The sequence below is a fragment of the Amblyomma americanum genome, chromosome 6 (assembly GCF_052857255.1).
Source record: "Amblyomma americanum isolate KBUSLIRL-KWMA chromosome 6, ASM5285725v1, whole genome shotgun sequence".
Taxonomy (NCBI): domain Eukaryota; kingdom Metazoa; phylum Arthropoda; class Arachnida; order Ixodida; family Ixodidae; genus Amblyomma; species Amblyomma americanum.
In genome coordinates this window covers 2,118,957-2,138,862 of record NC_135502.1, presented here as the reverse complement: position 1 = coordinate 2,138,862, position 19,906 = coordinate 2,118,957, and the positions used below count along the sequence as shown (strand labels likewise).

General features: G+C 45.8%; 1 protein-coding gene across 1 annotated transcript in view; it reads right to left on the bottom strand.

Moving 5' to 3' along the window:
* Nucleotides 1–19,906, bottom strand: part of LOC144136183 (uncharacterized) — an 83,003-nt gene that overhangs the window by 55,193 nt on the left and 7,904 nt on the right. The window contains exons 3-4 of the mRNA XM_077668252.1: nt 15,819–16,013; nt 9,038–9,204 (exon numbers count right to left, since the gene is read on the bottom strand). Coding sequence (XP_077524378.1) covers nt 9,038–9,204; nt 15,819–16,013 — 362 coding nt within the window. The remainder of the gene's footprint in view (nt 1–9,037; nt 9,205–15,818; nt 16,014–19,906) is intronic.

Sequence of the window (19,906 nt, the reverse complement as noted above, 5' to 3'; positions counted from 1 at the left end):
TCTTGTCCTTCTTGCAATGCTGCTATGTCCTTCGCATGGCTGTCGAGATAAAAGATTGTTCTTTGCCTTCGCTTACATATGTCACACTTCGTGTTTTCGGTTGCAGCAGTTCTACGGTCATCGGCAAAGTGGTTCATGTGTTTCGAAAGTCAAGGAATGCAAGTTGTACTTCCCAATTGCTTTCTCCCGCTTTCTTCAATAGGAGTTTTGCTGTTCTCACCGCTGATTCGGGCATTCCATTTGAGTGCGCATATCCCGGGCTTGAGGTTTTGTGGTCAAAGTTCCAAACTTCTTGAATTCCTCACTCGTGAACTGTAATCCATTGTCGCTCGCTAGCACTCTTGGTATTCCGTATCTGGCAAAGTGGGCTTTCAGCCAGAGTATCATATTGTTTGACGCGGTTGTATTTAGTTGGTCCACTTCTCAATAGCTGCTGAAGTAATCCACTGTCACCGGAGAGCTCTTTCCTTCGTGCTTGAAGATGTTGCATCCTAGTCGTTCCCACGGGTAGCTCGGTTCCGGGTGAGGCACGAGAGTTTCTCTCTGCTAGGAACACGAATGCTTTTGGCACACTTCACATCTTGCAATGTAGTCTTTCAGTTCTGCATTCATCCTTGGCCAGGAAACACACTCGTAGGCACGGCGAAGACAGCTCTTGATTCCCACGTGTGCTGAGTGAAGCTTCTCTTTGATTTCCCAATGCAGAGACATTGGGACGAGCAGTCGTAATCCCTTGTAGATGAAGTCATCTTCAACTGCGAGTTCATCTCTGAATGGGTAGCAGACACGCATGTCTCACGGCGCATGGTGCATTTTTTTTTGTGGCTATACTGACAAGATGATTGCTTTTAGCTTTTGCAGGGAGTCATCTCTCTTCGTAGCATCTCGAATTTTTTCCAAAGTTTCCTTGCACACTGGAAGGTAATTCACCACGTTGATACTTTCGAGTTCACCTTCACTGTGTTTGAGAAGGAATGCCCTTGACATTGTATTGGCTAACAGTAGTTCTTTACCTGGTCTGTGTTCAATGGTGATGTTGTACCTTTGCGTTTGGAGTATCATCCCCTGCGGCTGTCTTGGGACTTGGATCTAGTCTCTTCTTCATGATAAACTGTAAAGGTTTGTAGTCGCCGATGATCGTTGTTGCTGTTCCAAATGTGTACTGATGAAATTCGTGCAGCAAAAAGACGATCACTAGCATTTCCTTTCCTATTTGTGCGTAGCGCATTTCTGATGATGACAAATTTTTATGGTGCAAGGGCATCTGTGGCCAAAGAGCGCCACTGCACAAGGTTCTTTTACTCAAGGTGGCGTCAAAGACCCATTTCTCAAACATTTCAACCTAAACAAGCCGAGCATCAGGCAGGGGAAGGCTTGTACCCATTGTATCACAGGTGGGTACACAGCGGCACTGGGGATCGAACCCCGCACCTCCTGCATGCAAGGCGGATGCTTGAACGACTAGGCCACAGCTGCGGTCATGTAGCGCATTTCTGTCGGCGTTAGTGCTCTGCTGGCGAAAGACACAGGTTTTCGATCCTGAAGGAGAGTCGCTCCCAGTCTAAGATCACTGGCGTCGCACTGCATCTCGACTGGCTTTCGCGTGTCGAAGAATGCAAGAACAGGAGCTCTTGTCCCTGCATCTTTTGTACTCCGGAATGCTTGTTCTTACTCTTTTCTCCAATGCAGTGGAGTGTCTTTGACTGAGAGCTTTCTCAGTGGCCCCAGCACTCATGAGATTCTTGGCAGGAATCTGGAGAGGCAGTTAATCATTCCGCAAAATCGCTGCACACCTTGCACATCAGTTAGTTGAGGCATTTCTTGAATTTCCTTTTCTTATCAGGATCCACTTTCAGTCCCTCCTTGGTCTGTACATGTCCCCGGAAAACAGTTATGGTTGTACGTAGTCATGTCTTCTCCTTTTTGAGACATATTCCACTCCATCAGCATCGCTGAAGATGGTTTTCGAGCTGTCTGTTGTGATCTTCACGCGTCTCTTTTTCGGTTTTTCCTATTGCATAGACAAGGATGTTGTCTGCTATGCACAGAACACCGTTGCGGACTTCAAGTGCCATTTGCAGTCTTTTTTGGAAGATTTCGCTGCTTACCGTTAGTTCAAACGGTAGGCGGAGCCATCGGTATCAACCATTGGGCGTTTAAAATGTGGTCTTGAGGCTTGATTCTTCACCGAGACAGAACTGCCAATATCCCTCTCGAAGGTCTAATTTTGAAAAGATCTTGGCTTTTGCAAGTTCTGGTAGGAAATCGTCGAGCGTGGGCAGCGTGTGGCGCTCTCGTTCCAGTGCTTCATTTAGCGCACGTGGGTCGATGCAGATTCTCATGTTGTCATTTTTTCTTCGTTGCCATGACTGTTAGGCTCACGCACTGCGTTGGCTCGGTGACGCTTTTTATGACGCCTCATCTTTCCATCTTCGCCAAGGTTTTTTAAAATTGTGGTTTTATGCTGACAGCCACTCTGCAGCTTGTCATTGCTTTCGGGATTGCTTAGTGTTTAGTTACAAGGTGTACTTGTCCCGGTAGCATCCCTAATGCTTCCCCAAAGAAATCTGGGCATTTTTCAAATAAGCGCCTTGTGAGGTCTACTTCTGGAGCATCAACTGTAACTACTATCATCATCATCATCAGCAGCAGCATGACTACTCCCACTGCAGGGCCAAGACCTCTTCCATGTCTCTCCATGTCCTTTGCCAGCTGCACCCACTGTTTGCCTGCTAACTTCTTACCTCATCCACCCACCTAACTTCCTGCTGCCCCCTGCTATGTTTGCCTTCTCTTGGAATCCACTCCGTTACCCTTAAAGGGTCCTTGAAAAGGGTGTTTGAGGTTGGCTGTAAAATGCTCGCATTATGTAGAGTAAAGGCCAACGAGCATTCATGCCACGTACAAGCCCTCAAAAGTGAGCCGAAAATTTACAATACAATTTTTAAAACTCCTGATTCCACGCCTACCGGGAACCTGCGGTACTGCCCTTTCGCCCGAATCTGCGCTCGTTATGTCAGCAGCAAACTGCTAGCATTGGCTCGCACGCGTCGGCAGCCGGCCGAGAAGCGCCAACATTTCAGCGTGCAAAAAGTGACAAGAGGAGAGGGAAAGGCACGAAGACGCGGAAATTCAAATTTTGAATACAGATAACTCAGCTTCTACGAAGCGCATCTGAAAAATTATTGCTGGAGCATATTTGGGAAGTGGCGTCCTTTAGCATCCTAGGCACATCGCATCTTTGTTGAGACCCCCTTTCACAGCGCCTTTAAGGACCAGCGGCCATCTTGCCTTCGCATTACATGCCCTGCCCAAGCCCATTTCTTCCTCTTCATTTCAACTAGGATGTCATTAACATGCGCTTGTTCCCTCAACCACTCTGCCCACTTCCGGTCTCTTAAAGTTACACCTATCATTTTTATTTCCATAGCTCACTGCGTTGTCCTTAACTTAAGCTGAAGCCTTTTCGTTAGCCTCCACGTTTCTGCACCATAGGTGAGTACATGGTTCTTTCCATTTGCGGCTGCTACTTCAAGTAGGGCTTTGCCTTTCGAGCAAACTTTGCTTCGATTCCATGTCCGCAGTGTCATTGAGCTCGCACTCAGCTGCTGTGGATGGGCATGCTTGGCTGTTATCACGTCAACTGCCGCTGCACTCTCTACTCCTTCCATGGTGACCACCTTCCGTGAGGCTCTTGTGGTAACCTCTTCCACATACCGCATTCCTACACTCTTGCTATACCATCATTCTTCCGTGGTGACCACCTTCCGTGAGGCTCCCGTGGCAACCCCCTCCACGGTTACGCATTCCTGCACTCTTGCCATACCTTCCTCTTTCCGTAGTGACCACCTTCTGTGAGGCTCTTGTGACAACCCCCTCCACAGTTACACATTCCTACACTCTCGCCAAACCCTCCTCCTTCCGTAGTGACCACCTTCCGTAAGGCTCCCATGGCAACTCCTCCACGGTAACGCATTCCTACACTCTTGCCATACCCTCCTCTTTCCTTCCGTAGTGACCACCTTCCGTGAGGCTCCCGTGGCAACCCCCTCCATGGTTAAGCATTCCTACACTCTTGCCATACCCTATACCCTCCTCCTTCCGTAGTGACCACCTTCCGTGAGGCTCCCGTGACAACCTCCTCCACGGTTACGCATTCCTACACTCTTGCCATACCCTCCTCCTTCCGTAGTGACCACCTTCTGTGAGGCTCTTGTGACAACCCCCTCCACAGTTACACATTCCTACACTCTCGCCAAACCCTCCTCCTTCCGTAGTGACCACCCTCCATGAGGCTCCCATGGCAACCCCCTCCATGGTTACGGTTATGCATTCCTGCGCTCTTGCCATGCCCTCCTCCTTCCACAATAGACCCTCTCCAAGTGGTGTGTTTGGCAGGCAGGCAGCGCTGTTGTATGTGACGTCATCACTGCGGCCTCTACCTGTCGCTGTGCACTACAGAGAAGCCTGTACGCTGACGCCACTTTAGTAGGTGATTACGTTGCCATTTCAAATGCTAGTGAGTGCAAAAAGATTTTGCATGCTTTACCTGCAAGGTTCACACATTTGGCTTGTTTAAACTCATCGAATTCTAAAACTCCTTCAGTTGCCCTTTAACTGACATGGCTCAGGAGACCGTTACATGGCAGTCTTGTGAAGGAGAGAAAATAAATATGCGAATGTGTCTATATAACAACATACACGATATGTGGAAAGAATAAACTGCAACTACAGAATCAAAGATAATATTTCTTTGATAGGAAAAAGGAAAGTGAGATACATAGTCTCCGTCACAATGAGATATAAAACATGGAGATCAAGGGAAATATTAATAAAATACTGCAGGAAGAAAGAAAAACAAAACAAAAAGTATAAAAAATAGAATGATTCATAAGTTTACAAAGTACTGCCGCAATCACTTTGGGTTCAGACTCCCTGTGTGCAATATATTAAGTGTTGATGGCAGGTCATGTCCTAATGCTTGATACTTTTAATACTAGTATGCGCGGAAATGTGTGATTTGCCAGAGATCTGGACTTGTGTGTACGTTAGTAGCACATGGTGTCAAAGATGCCAGAGATGACATAAAAGTTCAGACCTCAGTAGAAGAGAAGTAGACTGTTTGCAATAATTTATATTTGTATAAGTTCTCTACCCTCATGATATTAAAAGAATGGAATGCAAGCTTAGTGGTGGACAGTGATTTGATATTTACAAAGTAGTGGATAATACAAGCAATTAACTTTTTTCATTGTGCACGATACTAACGAAGTGTAGTTCTAATCTGAATTCCATAAAGCATCATAGACCTGAAGCTTTTACTGGAATGATTAGAGCAGAAAGTTGGATGAGTTCACGCCCTTTTTTCCATCATGTTTCTACTGGAAGCAGCCTTCAACAACGTAATACCATGCCTGCAACTAAGGAAAGTATTTTTTAAGGATAGTTTATGCATGCAATATCGCAGCTTAAGCTGGAAGAAAAAAAATTTACACCAAGGAATTTATGATCTTTTGACGTCTATATTGTGGCACTCAAAACTAATAGAGTAGTTTATCCCAAAAGGTTTATTTCAAGCATGGAACACAACTGCTCTTGTTTTATTAAGATTCACCCTAATGACGTTTAGTTTGGACCATGTAGGTACCTTTTCCAGGACTTCGCTGCATTCTAACAATCTGTCGACATTGGTAACAAGAATAAGCATAGCACGGTCATTAGCATTTATAATAAATTGAACTGTAGTGGTCATATTGACATTATGAACAAATAAAATTATAATGGCCCTCATATGCTACCTTGTGGAATGCCGCGTGTAATTGGTAGGAGTAAGGACGCACAGTAAAAGCTCGTTAATTCGAATTTGAAGGGGACCAGAAAATTGTTCGAATTAAGCGAAGTTCGAATTATTGAATAGGCGCTAGAATGTGTGGTCATTGTGCCCGGCCACGTGGGCAGAACCTGAAGCAGTCACATCTAGACTCGTTATCGTGAGCTAGGCGCTACTACACGTTTATGACGGGCAATCCTAAGAATTAAATTCATGCAGTCCTAATGGCAAATGAAATAAATTGATCGGCCAGTTATGTGCCAGAAACAAGTACTGCAATCTATTCGTGTGAGCAGCGAGCTTTAGTGCTGGAATATAGGACGCTATTTGTGCTCCAAAACATGTTTATTTACGGAGAAGGATCGTCAAAATGAAAAGCAATCAGTGATGTACATTTGCTCGTGTTTCTTCTGCCGAGACTCCATTAGCATCACCCGGAGCTTGCCCAAGAGCACCAGAGCAACGTCAGAGTTCTCAATGCTAGAAAAGTAGCGTGCTGCAACAACGAGCGCTGATGCTACTTCACATGCACTTGGCGGTGGCATAGGCTTGTTGCCGCCGTAGCACTCATTACTGTCGGCTGTGCTCATCGCACGTGAGCCCAGTGGCGTCTGCTGTCAGCATGCAGTCACTCAAGGGATCTGTGTCTCCACATTGCTGTCGACATAGCTCGCGGCACCAACAAGAAGCATGACGGTGGCGCGGCAGCGCCCGAACCGCCGAACTGCGTTGTGTATGCCACGTGATCATGACCAAGAGACCGCGGCACAACAAAAACATGGGACAGCTTGCGCCGAAGCGTCAGCAACACGGGCCAGTGCTCCGGCAGCGTAAACCTGCTATGGCATGCACCGAAGCGCGGGCTCCGCCAGCGTCGTGTGCTTGGCTTTTTTTCTTTTCCATTGTTTTACATCTCTAGTAAATTTGCAGCACATTGTACTTGCTATGGGTTACTTTTTTTTATGGGGAGTGGTGTAACCAGGGGCTCCTAGTTCGAATTAATCATAGCGGATGCCAACTTGTTCGAATTGTCGGGAGTTTTCCCCTATTGAAATACACGGGACCCAGGCGTTAGCTTAAATTAACCGTAAGTTCGATTTAACCAAGTTTGAATTAAGCTTTTACTGTATAACCATTTCCAGGTACACATCGAGTCCTGCGGCTGAGGTAAGGCTCAAGCAGGGCTAAACAATTTTCACAAATACCATATAGGACTGCAGTTTGCTAGGAAGATTGCTGTGATGGTGGCAATCAAATGCCTTACTGAAACCTACAAAAATGGCAATGGTACAAGCATAAGCTTTTCAATATTCTGCAAGGCAACATTTTTTAGCGCTAACAGAGCTGATTTTGTTGATCTGATTTTTCTAAACCCATACTGTGTAGATGTGATAGCATGACGCAGCATTTACCTTGTAAAGAATTGACTCGAGAGTAAAAACTATTTTTTCAGTTCCCTTGGTGAAGACGGGGGTGGTAGTTCATGGACAGGTTTCGTTCACCAACTTTAAAAATTACAGATACTCTAATTGTTCTAATTTTCTCAGGATAGGTTCCTGGCTCTAGAATTATAGACATGAGCAAGAACAGAACTGATTACAGGTAAGGCACATTCGATTGGTCTTATCTGCAGGTTGTCAGTGTCCAATGCGTTACTGTTTCGCAGGTACATAAAAGTACCGTATACCTGAGATTCATTGCCTGGCTGCAGGACATGATTTCTGTAATATTGCTATAGAGTATAGTTGTACAAGGAGGATTATTCTATACTGAAGTATTCTGCTAGTGCTTTGTCACACAATTCGCTATGATTCACCATCATGACATCTGGCAGATCTTTTCCTTTCACAAGCAAGGACACTGCTCACTGCTCTCCAAGCAACCTCCAGTCACTGCCGGGTGACATCAGCAAACTGTTGCTCACCATATGCAAACTTTGCCTGCCTCAGCTCACTGTGGGATGCGAGTCTTGAGATTGCAAAAAAGTAGCTGATATTTGGAAAAACAAATTTTTGTACTAAGTATCTGCAAAAGCCCAAAAACAATCTCAAAGTACAGAAAAAATTAATATCTAGAGAAACTGCTCCTCAACCAGCACCATTTGGCTACCGCCTGAAAGTTTATTTCATGCCCTTTTGTCCGAAGGTGGCACCAGAAATGTGCAGCTAAAGCGTGTTGTATCGTCCCCGAAATGAAGTACTTCCACATTACTGAATACACAAATTGCGTCCATATTTGATGCAGAAGAAATGTGAGTGATGCCATTTTATAAATATGCATTGTGGGAAAACCAACTCAACGAGCTATCAACGGTGCATTTTTGACGTTCGATATTTCACACAGCACTGCCGATTAAGAAAATTTCAAAACCCGATTCACATTCATTGTTGGCAGCATTCAGTTTTGCAATATAACCTTGCCCCTAAAGTCTAAAATAAAAAAGTTGACTAATAAATTTTGGTTATTTAGTCCCATAATTAATGAGGTCTACCACGCACATTAATGCCGGCCTTGCTGTATAATTCACCTGCGCAGAGCACACTTATGTACCCCCCACAGCTTTTAAAATAAACGTCTGTAAACGTATAAAAAAAATCACCCTGTATAAGGACATATCCAGCACACGCACATATTTTTCTTAGGGGCACCTGTGTTAAGAAAAACTTGTGATAAAAAGAACAAATTTTCTGGTCCGCTCAAGTTCTTCTTAATTGTGTAAAGCCAAATCAAATGTGGCATCACTCAATTGAATACCACAAACAACCAAATATTTACTGAACCCTTTAATGACAAGTAAGATTTTTAAAGGGAATGTTAACACTAGAATTAACACTAGGTTGTGATGACATCGCAAGGTCACGTGATCTAGGTGGGCCACCTGACTTTGCATCTCTAGGGATTTTTTGCCAGTGAACAAGACCCTTAATGGTATCGCATAAAAATTATAAATCCTCGTCTCTCGGATACTCAGTCTTGCAATATGAGGCAAAGGTCTTTGCCTTTCCATCACAACTGCACGACACATTTTGGTCCATGGGCAGCCGTGTTGCCTGATAGCTTTTTAATAGTGGTAAATTGTTTCAATCATTTTCAGTGAGTAAACTCTTTCTAAGATGGTGCAGACATTTCTGCCCGATCGATGAGTGAGGAAAGGACAGCTGCCATCAAACAAGCACACAAAACTTTCCACCAGGGCATTATACCCACATGTTTGCTGCTCCACAGTGGCCTCCTCCTGCGGCTGTGAGCAGAGTCCGGGACACGTGCTGCTGCTGGGGCACTGCCTGTTCATCGTCCAGCAGGCGCGCCACCATGTCGACCAGAGTTGTCACCCCTTCAGTAGATGGCCTGGTCGCCCCATTGCCTGCTGCTGACTGTTCGAGAGAAGGAGCTGTCACTAAAGGTCACCCACTTGCAGCAACTGGGGCTCCAATAGTTTTCAACTGGTCTTTTCTGACTGGATAGAGTCCCACTGTGCCATCCCACTCCAAGGCCCACATTTGCTTTGACCAGGGGCCGCATTCTGTACCGCTGTCAATACTAAAACGAGACTAAAACGCTCACAATGCCACTATATTGCCCCACTCCAATTGGTCAACCAAGGCCAACAATTTTTGCGCCACCGGCGGCTACTATTTACGTAGTGAACACGGCTGAAGTGATGACGCTGTGCACCTGATTATGCGGGCTTAAAATTGAGAGCAAAAAAGGTAGCACCTAAACCACTCACAATCTTTGTGAGCGAAAATGGCGGCTATTTACAGCGTCTTATACGCGGTTGGCTGTGCGAGCAACGGTGTAGGAGGGTGCATGAAGATGACTTTGACGCGCCGGCACGAGTTATTTTGGCGCTTCGACTTAGGAAGGAGATTGCAGAGTAGGTGTGCGACAAACTCGCTGTTGAACTGGGAGCTGTGTGGGTGAGTGCGCTGTCAGTGGAACGGCAGGTGCTGCGTGCGCTGCGCTTCTTCGCCACCGTAGAAATGAAGCAAATGTCGGCATAGCCCAACCGACTGTGAGCAAGTATTTACGGTGGCGGAAACCATTGTCAACGTTGGGTCGCAGAAGGGTTGTGTTCGCTTTCCGGGGAGACCCGAAGAGAAGGGAGAGGTGAAGGAGGGCTTCCTTCGCTTAACCCTTCGCCGCAGCAGCATCCCCGGCACCGTCGGGTGTGTCGATTGCACACTCATCGCCATCAGGGAGCAGTGAGGCAGTGCTACGAACAAGCCACAAAGGGTTCTAGGCTGCGAACATGATAGTGAGCAGACCTCGGCCACTGTTTTTGACCGCATGAGTTCAGCTACAAGTGCGGGCCTCGGCAACAGCAATAAGTTCGTGCTGTGCGCGTTTTTTCTCAGATCTGTGGCGTGAACATGTGCATTCTGGCCGCGGACATGCGCTGACCGGGATCTTTCCATGACGCGTTCATCTGGCGGCACTCCAAGGCAGAGGGACGCCTGCTGGACGACGGTGAGTTTTTTCTGGGTAACGGAAAAAAAGCCGTGTCAACCTTCGGGCTACCTCCATCGCATATATTGAGCTCCAGCACTATGCATTTACCACGATCTGCTAAAGCTACAAGAATCAGTCTGGCTAGTTATACCTATACACCTATACAATTACGTTACAGTATGATACAGTGTATTGTCACCCTTTTAACATTGTTGAAATACATGGTATTTCCTGTCTAAGAAACAAAGGCAAAATACCCCTGACGGCCCTTGTGTTGTGCAGGCAATCATAGTGCATCATTTATATCAGTATGATGATAAAGGTCTGACCTTACACCAGTACTCACTTATACACCTCAGTCATGCATTGTCCGGCTGTGGGCTACTTAGTATGAATCTCTATTTTATAGTAGAGCTTCTTGTAATGCTGTTGAGATCATCGAGATAGGGCATGCTTAACTGCGTCATTTTTTGTTATGCAGGAGACCATTTCTACCCACTGGAGCCATGGCTGCCTGCGCCAGTGGCGTGGCATTAGACACCCAACTCAGCAGAAGGCCTGTGCAACACGCCACATGCTTTCAAGCAGTTTGTGGTTGAGCGCTGCATCAGTGCGCCGAAGAGCCCTGCCAGTGGGAGCGGATAGCATGCATCATCACCACACGTGCTGCTCTTCACAGCTTCTGTTTGGATGCGCCCATGTCAGCAGAGGGTGCAGGCGACACTGCCACTGACCCAGATAACAACGGGCCACCTTTAAATGGTGGCTACCTCGTAGACCTCACCTCACCTACCTCTTGGGAGGAACAATGCGCTACTGTATTTTCAGCCTCTGTAGGACGACCTGTCTCCAGAGGCAGGCGTACCTAGGAATGGTGCAGCAACAGTTGCGGTGGAAATCTAGCGTCTAGCAACGACTCACCATGCTGGCGTGGAGAGTCATATCAGTCACTATTCCTGTTGCCACTGTCATTGCCTCATGTCAGTGGACAACACACATCTGCAAGTGTGCGAGCAACTGTGTGATGTGGTTGTGCCCTTGGCCAAGCTACGTGCGGCCAGGCGCCTGCAGTGACAAACAAGTGCCCCCACCGGCTGCCACTTCATTGACAGTGTGTTTGCCAGTATACCTCCCAGTCACTCAGCAGCGTGTTGCACAGTCTCTTCCTGAAGGTGGAAAAGATGTTGAAACAGCTTGCCCATTATGTGAAAAGCATCATTTTGCACTCTCTTTTGCCAATGCTTATGTCAGCCCACCTGCCCATTCCATTCCAAATGGTCTGACAAGCTCCTTATGCTATCACATAATATGTGTGACAAGTGTAACTGTTTTCAAGCTACTTTTTCTCCAAGTATTTAATATCCTAGTCATTTTCAACTGGTTGTTCCCTTTCCTACTGGAGCGGCCGGTATACAGGGTGCCTCACATAAGATGGACCATAATTTAAAAAAAAACCTAAGTGTTCTTCCGAGCTGAAAGGAAGTGCATGTTGTTAGAAGCTATGTAAAGTAATTAAACCCCTTCAAACACTGCCCTCGCCAAACCCAGCAATACCAATATCACTCCGCCTGCTGCGCAAAATACAAAAACACATTACACATTACTGCCCTGTCCTACCTACCTCACTGCCCTGGATCATACGCAAACTTGTACATTGCCTCTACACATTCACTGTGGAGAATTCAAGCGCTGCATACCAGCGAACATGAATAAACTTGCTCAACTTCCTGCCCTGTTGCAATTAGCCTCTACACAAGCCATACAATCATCTTCTTGCCTTGTTGACCCTGTACCTATTAGAAGATCAGCAAATGACGTTAATGGAAAAAGCTTGTTCCCCCCTCGGTGACAATAGCAAAGTTATCAAATCAAGTGCTTCCTTTCTCTCTAAACAAACTAAGTGGAGCATAAACATAGCAATTTCTGCATCTTGCACAGTCAAAAAAAAATACCGCAACAACTGAACATCAACCGAACAGCGCAAACAAAAACGCCAACGAAACATCAAGTGCTTAGCCCGATGCGGGTGGTATCACTTGGTTACGAGTATAGTCCTATCTATAGAGTTCACTATAGTTACGAGGCCGAAGAGTGATTGTTGCCACAGAGGCAGGCTGTGTCGGCTCACATTTCCCGCACCGAGATTGCAAGCTATCAGAAGCTGCACCTGTCTGCTCCCGTCTGTCGGCAGTTGCTTCTGTTGATGCTTCACAGTTGTCTGGTATTTTCTAAAGAGAAATAAACACAACGAGTCGTCACTCGATCATCCATAGTAGGCGCCGACCGAGAACACAGTTGCCTTCATCGATTTTCAAGCCGAGCGCTCCTTGTAAGTTGATCTCTGCAGGCCCGTAGCATTCACTGCCTTCAAACAGATTTTTCCGTGCACTTAAGACATCTGCAAAGTACCTTGATTTTAGACAACACGCAAAAAAACGGGAACTAGTCGTGGAATCGGCTGTTTTCTTGCAGACCGTCATGTTCACGCTATACCACTGCCAGCGCGCCCTCATGGAGAAAGAAGTTACCCAATGGCAAATTTAATTGCAAAACTGAGAACGCTTCTGATTTTCGTTCGTGTTGTTGAGTTTTCAACACAATTTATTACCAAAATAAAACATCATTTGCTTTATTCATTGCGTTTTTGTTTATTTTTAAACTGACATGTTCACGCTTCACCGCGGACAGCGCACCTTCACGGCAACAAAAGTGACTGAACAGCAAAACTTAATTGCAAAACTGAAAACACTGCTTGTTTTGCTTGGTGCTGTTCAGTTTGAAATACAGTTTCTTAGCAAAATAAAACATTACTCGTTTTATTCATTGCATCTTTACAGGAAAACATTAGCCTACGGTCTTTTGTTGTGTGAATAAACGGTTCCGCTGTGGAGCCCTGCTAATAGCCGCCGCAACCTTAGTGTTAATTGGCTGATTTTGCTCTCGGCATCTCGCGGTGTCGTCATTTTGACGTCACGCTCTCAAAATTAAGAGCGATTTGGAGAGCGGTGCAGAATATGGCCCCAGGTTCATTACTGTCCTTTCACAGACAACACACGGCTTATACAGTTTGCCATGCGTCATGGATGGGAAGCATCAGTTCACAAATAAAGTTACCTTATCAGAGCCAGAGAGACACTTGTTTTCTATACACCACGCGGGTAAATGCAATCACATCACACCAAAACGTATATGCACTCTCAGAATTCTTTTTTGTGCACACAAAGATGAAACAGACAAGAAAAACAGGACCGTCCTGACTTCCTTGTCTTTATTGTGTCATCTTTGTGTGAAGAAAATAGAATTCTGAGAATGGAACTAGCCCCACAACACATATCACGTATATGCACGGCAGAGAAGCCAACACGTCTGCAATGTTTGGTACTCGACTGCTGATAGAAGTCCGTTCCTTCACCTACTCTCCTCAAGCTTTTCATGCTTTTGTGAGGCACTATTTGAGCGGAAAGGATTTTTTTAAACCAAGAACACAATTTCTCTCTTAAAGCTGAAAAAAAGAAGTGTTAGTGACATAAGTGGCACAATTAAACAGATATGGCATGATTTATGGAATATTTTCTCAATAACTTGTTAAGACAGCTCTTAGTGCAGCCAGCATAGCATGAACAAACTGCCTCACTCAATGTGACAGTGTATTTCTTAAAATATATACAATTCACTTTACTTACTGTTACATTCAGTGCTTGGACAGCCAAAGTGGATGGAGTGAACACTCGCTCTACCCCTGCACCAAGCTACACACAAAAAGGCCCACTTTCTGTCATAACTGAATGCTACACAGAGCAAGATGGCAGGCCTCTGAGCAACCGCCATAGGGAGTGTGTACACTAATACTCCTGCCAAGCGTGCAAGTTATAAGTGCTCTTACAAGGTAGGCTACACAGTGCTAAGTGGGGAAGTAGAGTGTCACTCGTAGTGACAAAAATGGTGACAGAGGGGAATTTTCAAAGAAGTAGATGAGAAAGCAAAAACTTATGAAAACTGACTGTCTGGCATAGTGGCACAAATAAAACAGACTTTATTTTCAAGAATTATTTTTAAGAACATGCACTGACATCACACAGCACACAAGCGCCTTAGCGTTCTGCCTTCATCGAAACGCGGCCACCGCGGTTGGGTTCGAACCTGAGAACTCCGGATCAGTAGTCGAGCGACCTAACCACTGAGCCACCGTGGAAGGTAAACCCTTAGTGCTCCCACTGTTCAGTTTCATGCTGTCCTATGCTGCATACGTACAGAAGATATTGCAGCAGGGATAATGCACATTATCCTTGCTGCAACGATTGCAATGATTGAAGTGAACTCGCATTGTACAGCAAAAGCGTCCATGTGCTATGCAATGTCAGTGCAGGTTAAAGATCCCCAGGTGGTCGAAATTATTGCCCTCCCCTACGGCACCTCTCTTCTTTCACTGGCGTTTTCCTCCCTTCCTTTATGGTGGTCAGTGGTTTTATGTCCACCAAGATGTGAGACAGTTACTGCGCCATTTCCTTTCCTCAAAAAACAATTTTCGACTGGAAGAGCGCTAAGACACTGTGCAGAACAGATACACTGTGGCAGATGGTGTGAAATAAATACATAGCAAGCAGGAATTCCAGCTGTTGACCTGCATCGAATGAGAGGGCAGAGCAGTAGTAGGATGGGCAACATGCTGAGCAGCCCTTTTTGCTTCATGATGCTTCAGGAATCGTCTTCTACAGTGTAGCTGCTATCCAGGGATAATCTGCCCTGAGCAGCTAAGCCGGTTCGCTATCCCTTCTCTGTTCATCACATTTTGATGTTCGAAGTCATATTCGCAGGTTTAGTATGACTGAAATTACATAAGACACCTGCATCCTGAAATAACATGCTGCTACACTCACTTACTGTGCCTTGCCCGCTGACCTGATGGATGGATGGATGAATGGATAGATAGATGGCTGGATGTCAGGGGCGTACTTTTTGAAACAGGGTGGTAGCAAGTGCTACCATGCTCGGTATTTCTTTTCTTTAACATTTTTTTTAAAGCCCATCTGTCAAACTGAACAGCGTTAACTAGAAATTCGCCATTTTTCTGTAAAAATAAATTTATTGCAGTTAAAAGGGTGATCAACTGAGCTAGTTGGTTAATACTTCAGGGTAGCTGCAGTAGAATTGGTAGAAAAATATCTGCTGACTTTTATGTTTGATCAATTTTTAATCCTGAACTTATATCCTTACGTCACCACCTTGCTTACTCCCAATTTCTTTTTTTTTTTCCTGGCTGGGCAGTTGAAGCCATTTAGATGCAATAGCTTAATTGGTGGTTTATTTGGTCTGGTTGGGTGACCAGTTATTTCCAACTGGAAGTACCAACTGGGTTCAAGTGGTTGAGGCCAGTGGGTTCTGAAAAACAACTGGTTTTCAACCGACTGGTTTCAATGATAATTTTCCACTTGAACCCATTGCTTTTTTTTTTTCTTTTTACTGAGATCAAAGACTGCAGCAGTCTTGCATTGATCATTTGCTGAAAATACTGTCCACTTTCATGAACGATGCTCACATGAGTGATTCCACTGTTGGTGGCTGCGTGACCAGGGCGCTGGCACGGACTGGGCTGGTTCCAGTGAGAGTAGAAGTGACCACTGCCACTCGTGTTGCTGCTGGTGCTTGCACACCGCTGGGTGCCAGCAGGTGACAGCATTGTTGCATTCAGCTCAGACTGCCACCAGGGGATGCCTCCAGCTTCATCCTGCACCTGTCACCAGCCACAGAAGGCATCATAACCACAGCCATTACCTTGCATAATACTGCAGTTGAAGTATGCTAGAGTGCGTGACATAGCTCGTGGCATGGATTACTTCCATACATTATCGTCATCAGCAGCCACATAACACCCACTACATGACCAACGTACACCTCTCCCATCTTGTTTATGTAGCCAATTATATCCTGTGCCAGCTGCTGGCTAGCCTACCCCACAAAGCTTCCTAGACTCCCATCTTGTGAAAGTGAGTGGACATGTCAGAATGGGCAGCGTGGCTTAAGCTGGACATGTTCTCCGATTCCAAAAATGGGATTGCAAGAACCCAGATTGCACTCTCACTCAGATGAAGCAGTGCAGCAAAAATACTGCAGGTGCTAAATGCACACAAGCAGCACGTCTTCACTCCTGTAAGAATGTTTTTGCAGGCTAGTCGGTGAATCATGGCTGGGATGGTTAGCGCAAACACAAGGCCCGTGTCCCATCCAATTCTTTGCTTTTGCTGTCTTTTTTTGGCATTCCAGTGCCTGTCCTATGCTTTGTTTAATACACTCAACTGCATTATGGATAATTGTTTATGGGGTTTAACGTCCCAAAGCTACTCAGGCTACGAGAGGCACCATAGTGGAGGGCTCTGAATAATTTTTATTATCTGGAGTTCTTTACTATGCACTGACATCGCACAGTACAAGAGTGCCTTGCGTTTCGCCTCCATCGAAATGTGGCCGCAGCTGCTATAATCAAACCTGGGCCCCCAGCTCAGTAGTCGAAAACAGAACCACCTCTGTCCTAATCCCTGCATCTACCCAGGCGTCCACATTAGTCACCGAATGTTAGCCAAATACGAGTGCCGCACATTTTCTGGGAAACTGCATGAAGTACACAAACCAGTTTATTTATTTATTTATTTAGCATACCCTCAATAGGCGAAGCATTGGAGAGGGAAGTGGGTTACAAGAAGAAAAATATAACAAAAGCGGCAGATATACAGTACAAAAAAAAAACAAATTAGGAATAGGTCACGTGAAATGTCAAAAAGCAAGAAAGAGAATTTTACTGCAATAACAACAAATCAAAAATCGAGAAAGCAAGACACAACTAACAAGAAAATGGCAAAAAAGAAAAAGAGCAAATATAAACGTTAAGGTGACATCACAGAAAAGAATGAACAATGTTTGCCTAAAAAGAGGGTAATCTGATATAGATGCGACATCTACGGGAATGTGGCTCCAGTCTTTAGATCTGTTTAGCAAAAATGAGTAATAAAACGTGTCAACACATGAAGAGCAGTAGCTAGGCGACATAATCAATTCACTATAGAGAGACTCCTGGTAGTAGAGTTTATGAATCTTGTGGCACAATGACAGACAGAGAGACATGCTATGCTGGCTATTCGGTTGCAATTGGAAAGTACAAATCGAATAGAATTATCTTGAAGCATTTCAACAGCATGAGAAAATATTTTGATTAGAATCCCAGATGGCAACAGTGCATTCAAGTTTGGGTCGGACAAGAGTCTTATAAAGAACCTTTAATGAAATAAGGGATTTGCTGAAACTACGTCTTAAGTATCCTAACGTGCAATTGGCGTTGCTAGTAATTTGGTCAGTGTGAGCCTTCCAATTTAATGCGGAAAAAATGGTTTGGCCAAGCTATCTGTATGATGATGTATGATGGCACAGGCCGAAGCGGAATGCTATTGAGTGTGTACACTGAGGTACTTTCACATTGTCGAGAGGCATGCATTAATTTACATTTGTTAATGTTTAATTCCGTATGCCATTTAATGCACCAAAGAGCAATGTTACTTGAGTCGGTCTGAAGTAAGTATTTACACGATTGTAAGTCGGCCTATTTTTCTAAAATTTGAAAATCCGAAGTAGGGGTCAATTTACAATAGGAACCAAAGCATGGCACCATAAATAATGGCGAGCCAAACGAAATATTGGAGATGCTACAGCACAGTTGCATTTTTGCTGTGCAGCTTCATCACATCGCTCTTGGTGCCGGCCTTGGGCGGCTGCTATGTCAACGCGCAGAACTGGCACCCACTTCCCACGCTCGGCGGCCGATGGCGGCTGCTGATATGCGGCGGCGGCCAGATAGCGCTATTGCGTTTTATTCTTAAAGGGGAAGCTTAAGCATCCTAGAAGTTTTTTTTTACTTTCAACTGCACACTCGCTGCTCAAGGCAGTGTGATGGACGATGGAAGGGCTGCTGTTCTAATCGCGGCGGCACCCCCACTCGGAATGGCAGTGGTGCCGGGGAGTGTCAGCAGATGGCGGAAGAGCCGACGCCGCTCATGCATTGTTTCTCTTTGGCTCTGACGAATTTCACGACTGCCAGCCGCATTTTACAAGTTTTTAATGCAGTGCTTCATCACTCGTCATCCGGTAAGTGCCCGGCGCTCGTTCGTGGCTACATTCAGTTGGCTGTCATTCTTTGCACCGAAGAAACGAACAACTGCGCGCCGGGCCGCTAGTTCGACGTCCACAACGGGTGATACGGGTGTGGCAGTAGCAGTGAGGCAAAATTTTAAGCTGTTCCACTTGATGTGATGTGGCTGCTTACGAAGTGCGGAATTTTGCTGCACGACAAGGTTAGAATGACGTGCCGTGGGACCACAGCAGCAATCCCAATGGCAGCGTTAGTGAGGACGATGGCACAAGTGTGGATGAGTAATCCAGTGACTAATACATTTTCGTTTTGGAATGTGCTCACGGGCGCGCCCGCGCGCAACAGCGGATCGCGTCTGGCGATAAGCGGAGGCCACAGGATAGTGCTATCATGTTCTATTATTAAAGGCCAAGCGTAAACGACCTCCAAGTTTTTTTTTCCAGTAATGTGATGTCGGAGGAGGTTGACTTGCATTCGAGGATGAGGGATCACTGCATTGATGGTATCATAAATGTTACCAACAAAAACTACCGGGGGAACTTAAGTCTGCTTATGTGTTATGAATGCGAAAGTATTATGCACCACTGCTGTTTCCGTTGGTGCATTTGTGGTTTGCGTAACTTAGTTCACGATGGTCACCAAACCACATGCCATTCGGAGCTCCGTGGGTTAATGCTCATATATGCAGAATCCGCCTTTTTCATGACGCGACTGCGAATGCGCCCATCCCCTGGCGGCGGTGTCGCGAAACATATTGGAAGGGTCGCGCGCTCCACTTGAGACAGCCCGTGCAAGTGTAAACAAACAAGCTTCCTGCGCGGGGTGTGTTGCTGCAGCCGTCGGGCGTTCAGCGCGACGCATTTGGCGATACCTACGAAATATGTTGCCTACGGCTGCAATGCCCAATATGTAAAGGGAAGCAAACTCGGATTTTTTCGCTTTCCAAGCGCTTCCCGGGAAAGTCTTCTACGCGAAGCGTGGATAAAAGCAGTTCTCCGGCTCGACGATCGTGGCTGCCCTTGGGCACCGTCAAGCACGCCAAGACTGTGCGGGAATCACTTTGTGACAGATACGGACGAAGTACTGTGTTTAAATGCGTGTGCAGTCTATCACGAAGTGTTTTATTCATGGGCAGGAAGGCCTCGATTGTCACCGTGGCACCCCGACTTCGTTCCGACGCTTTTTGCTTTCTCAAGCAAGAAGGCCAAATGGGCAAGTGCTCTGAGCCGCTTTCAACGCGCGATGGAGCGGACAACGGAAAAGAAGCTACGAGAGCATTCACGCATGGTGCTAAAATTTTGTCATAGTCTCCTATAGAAATTTCCTTGTTTATGCCACTACACCCTGGCCAATCCCCCCATGTGGGTATGTGCCTTGTATTAAGAGGCAGAAGGAGAATGTGCGTTATGCGTGTGTTCGCATCATATTCATGATGAAGAGCGCTGCGTGGTATCGCCGGAATGACTCAATGTGCGCCCCTCGTGCTCGTC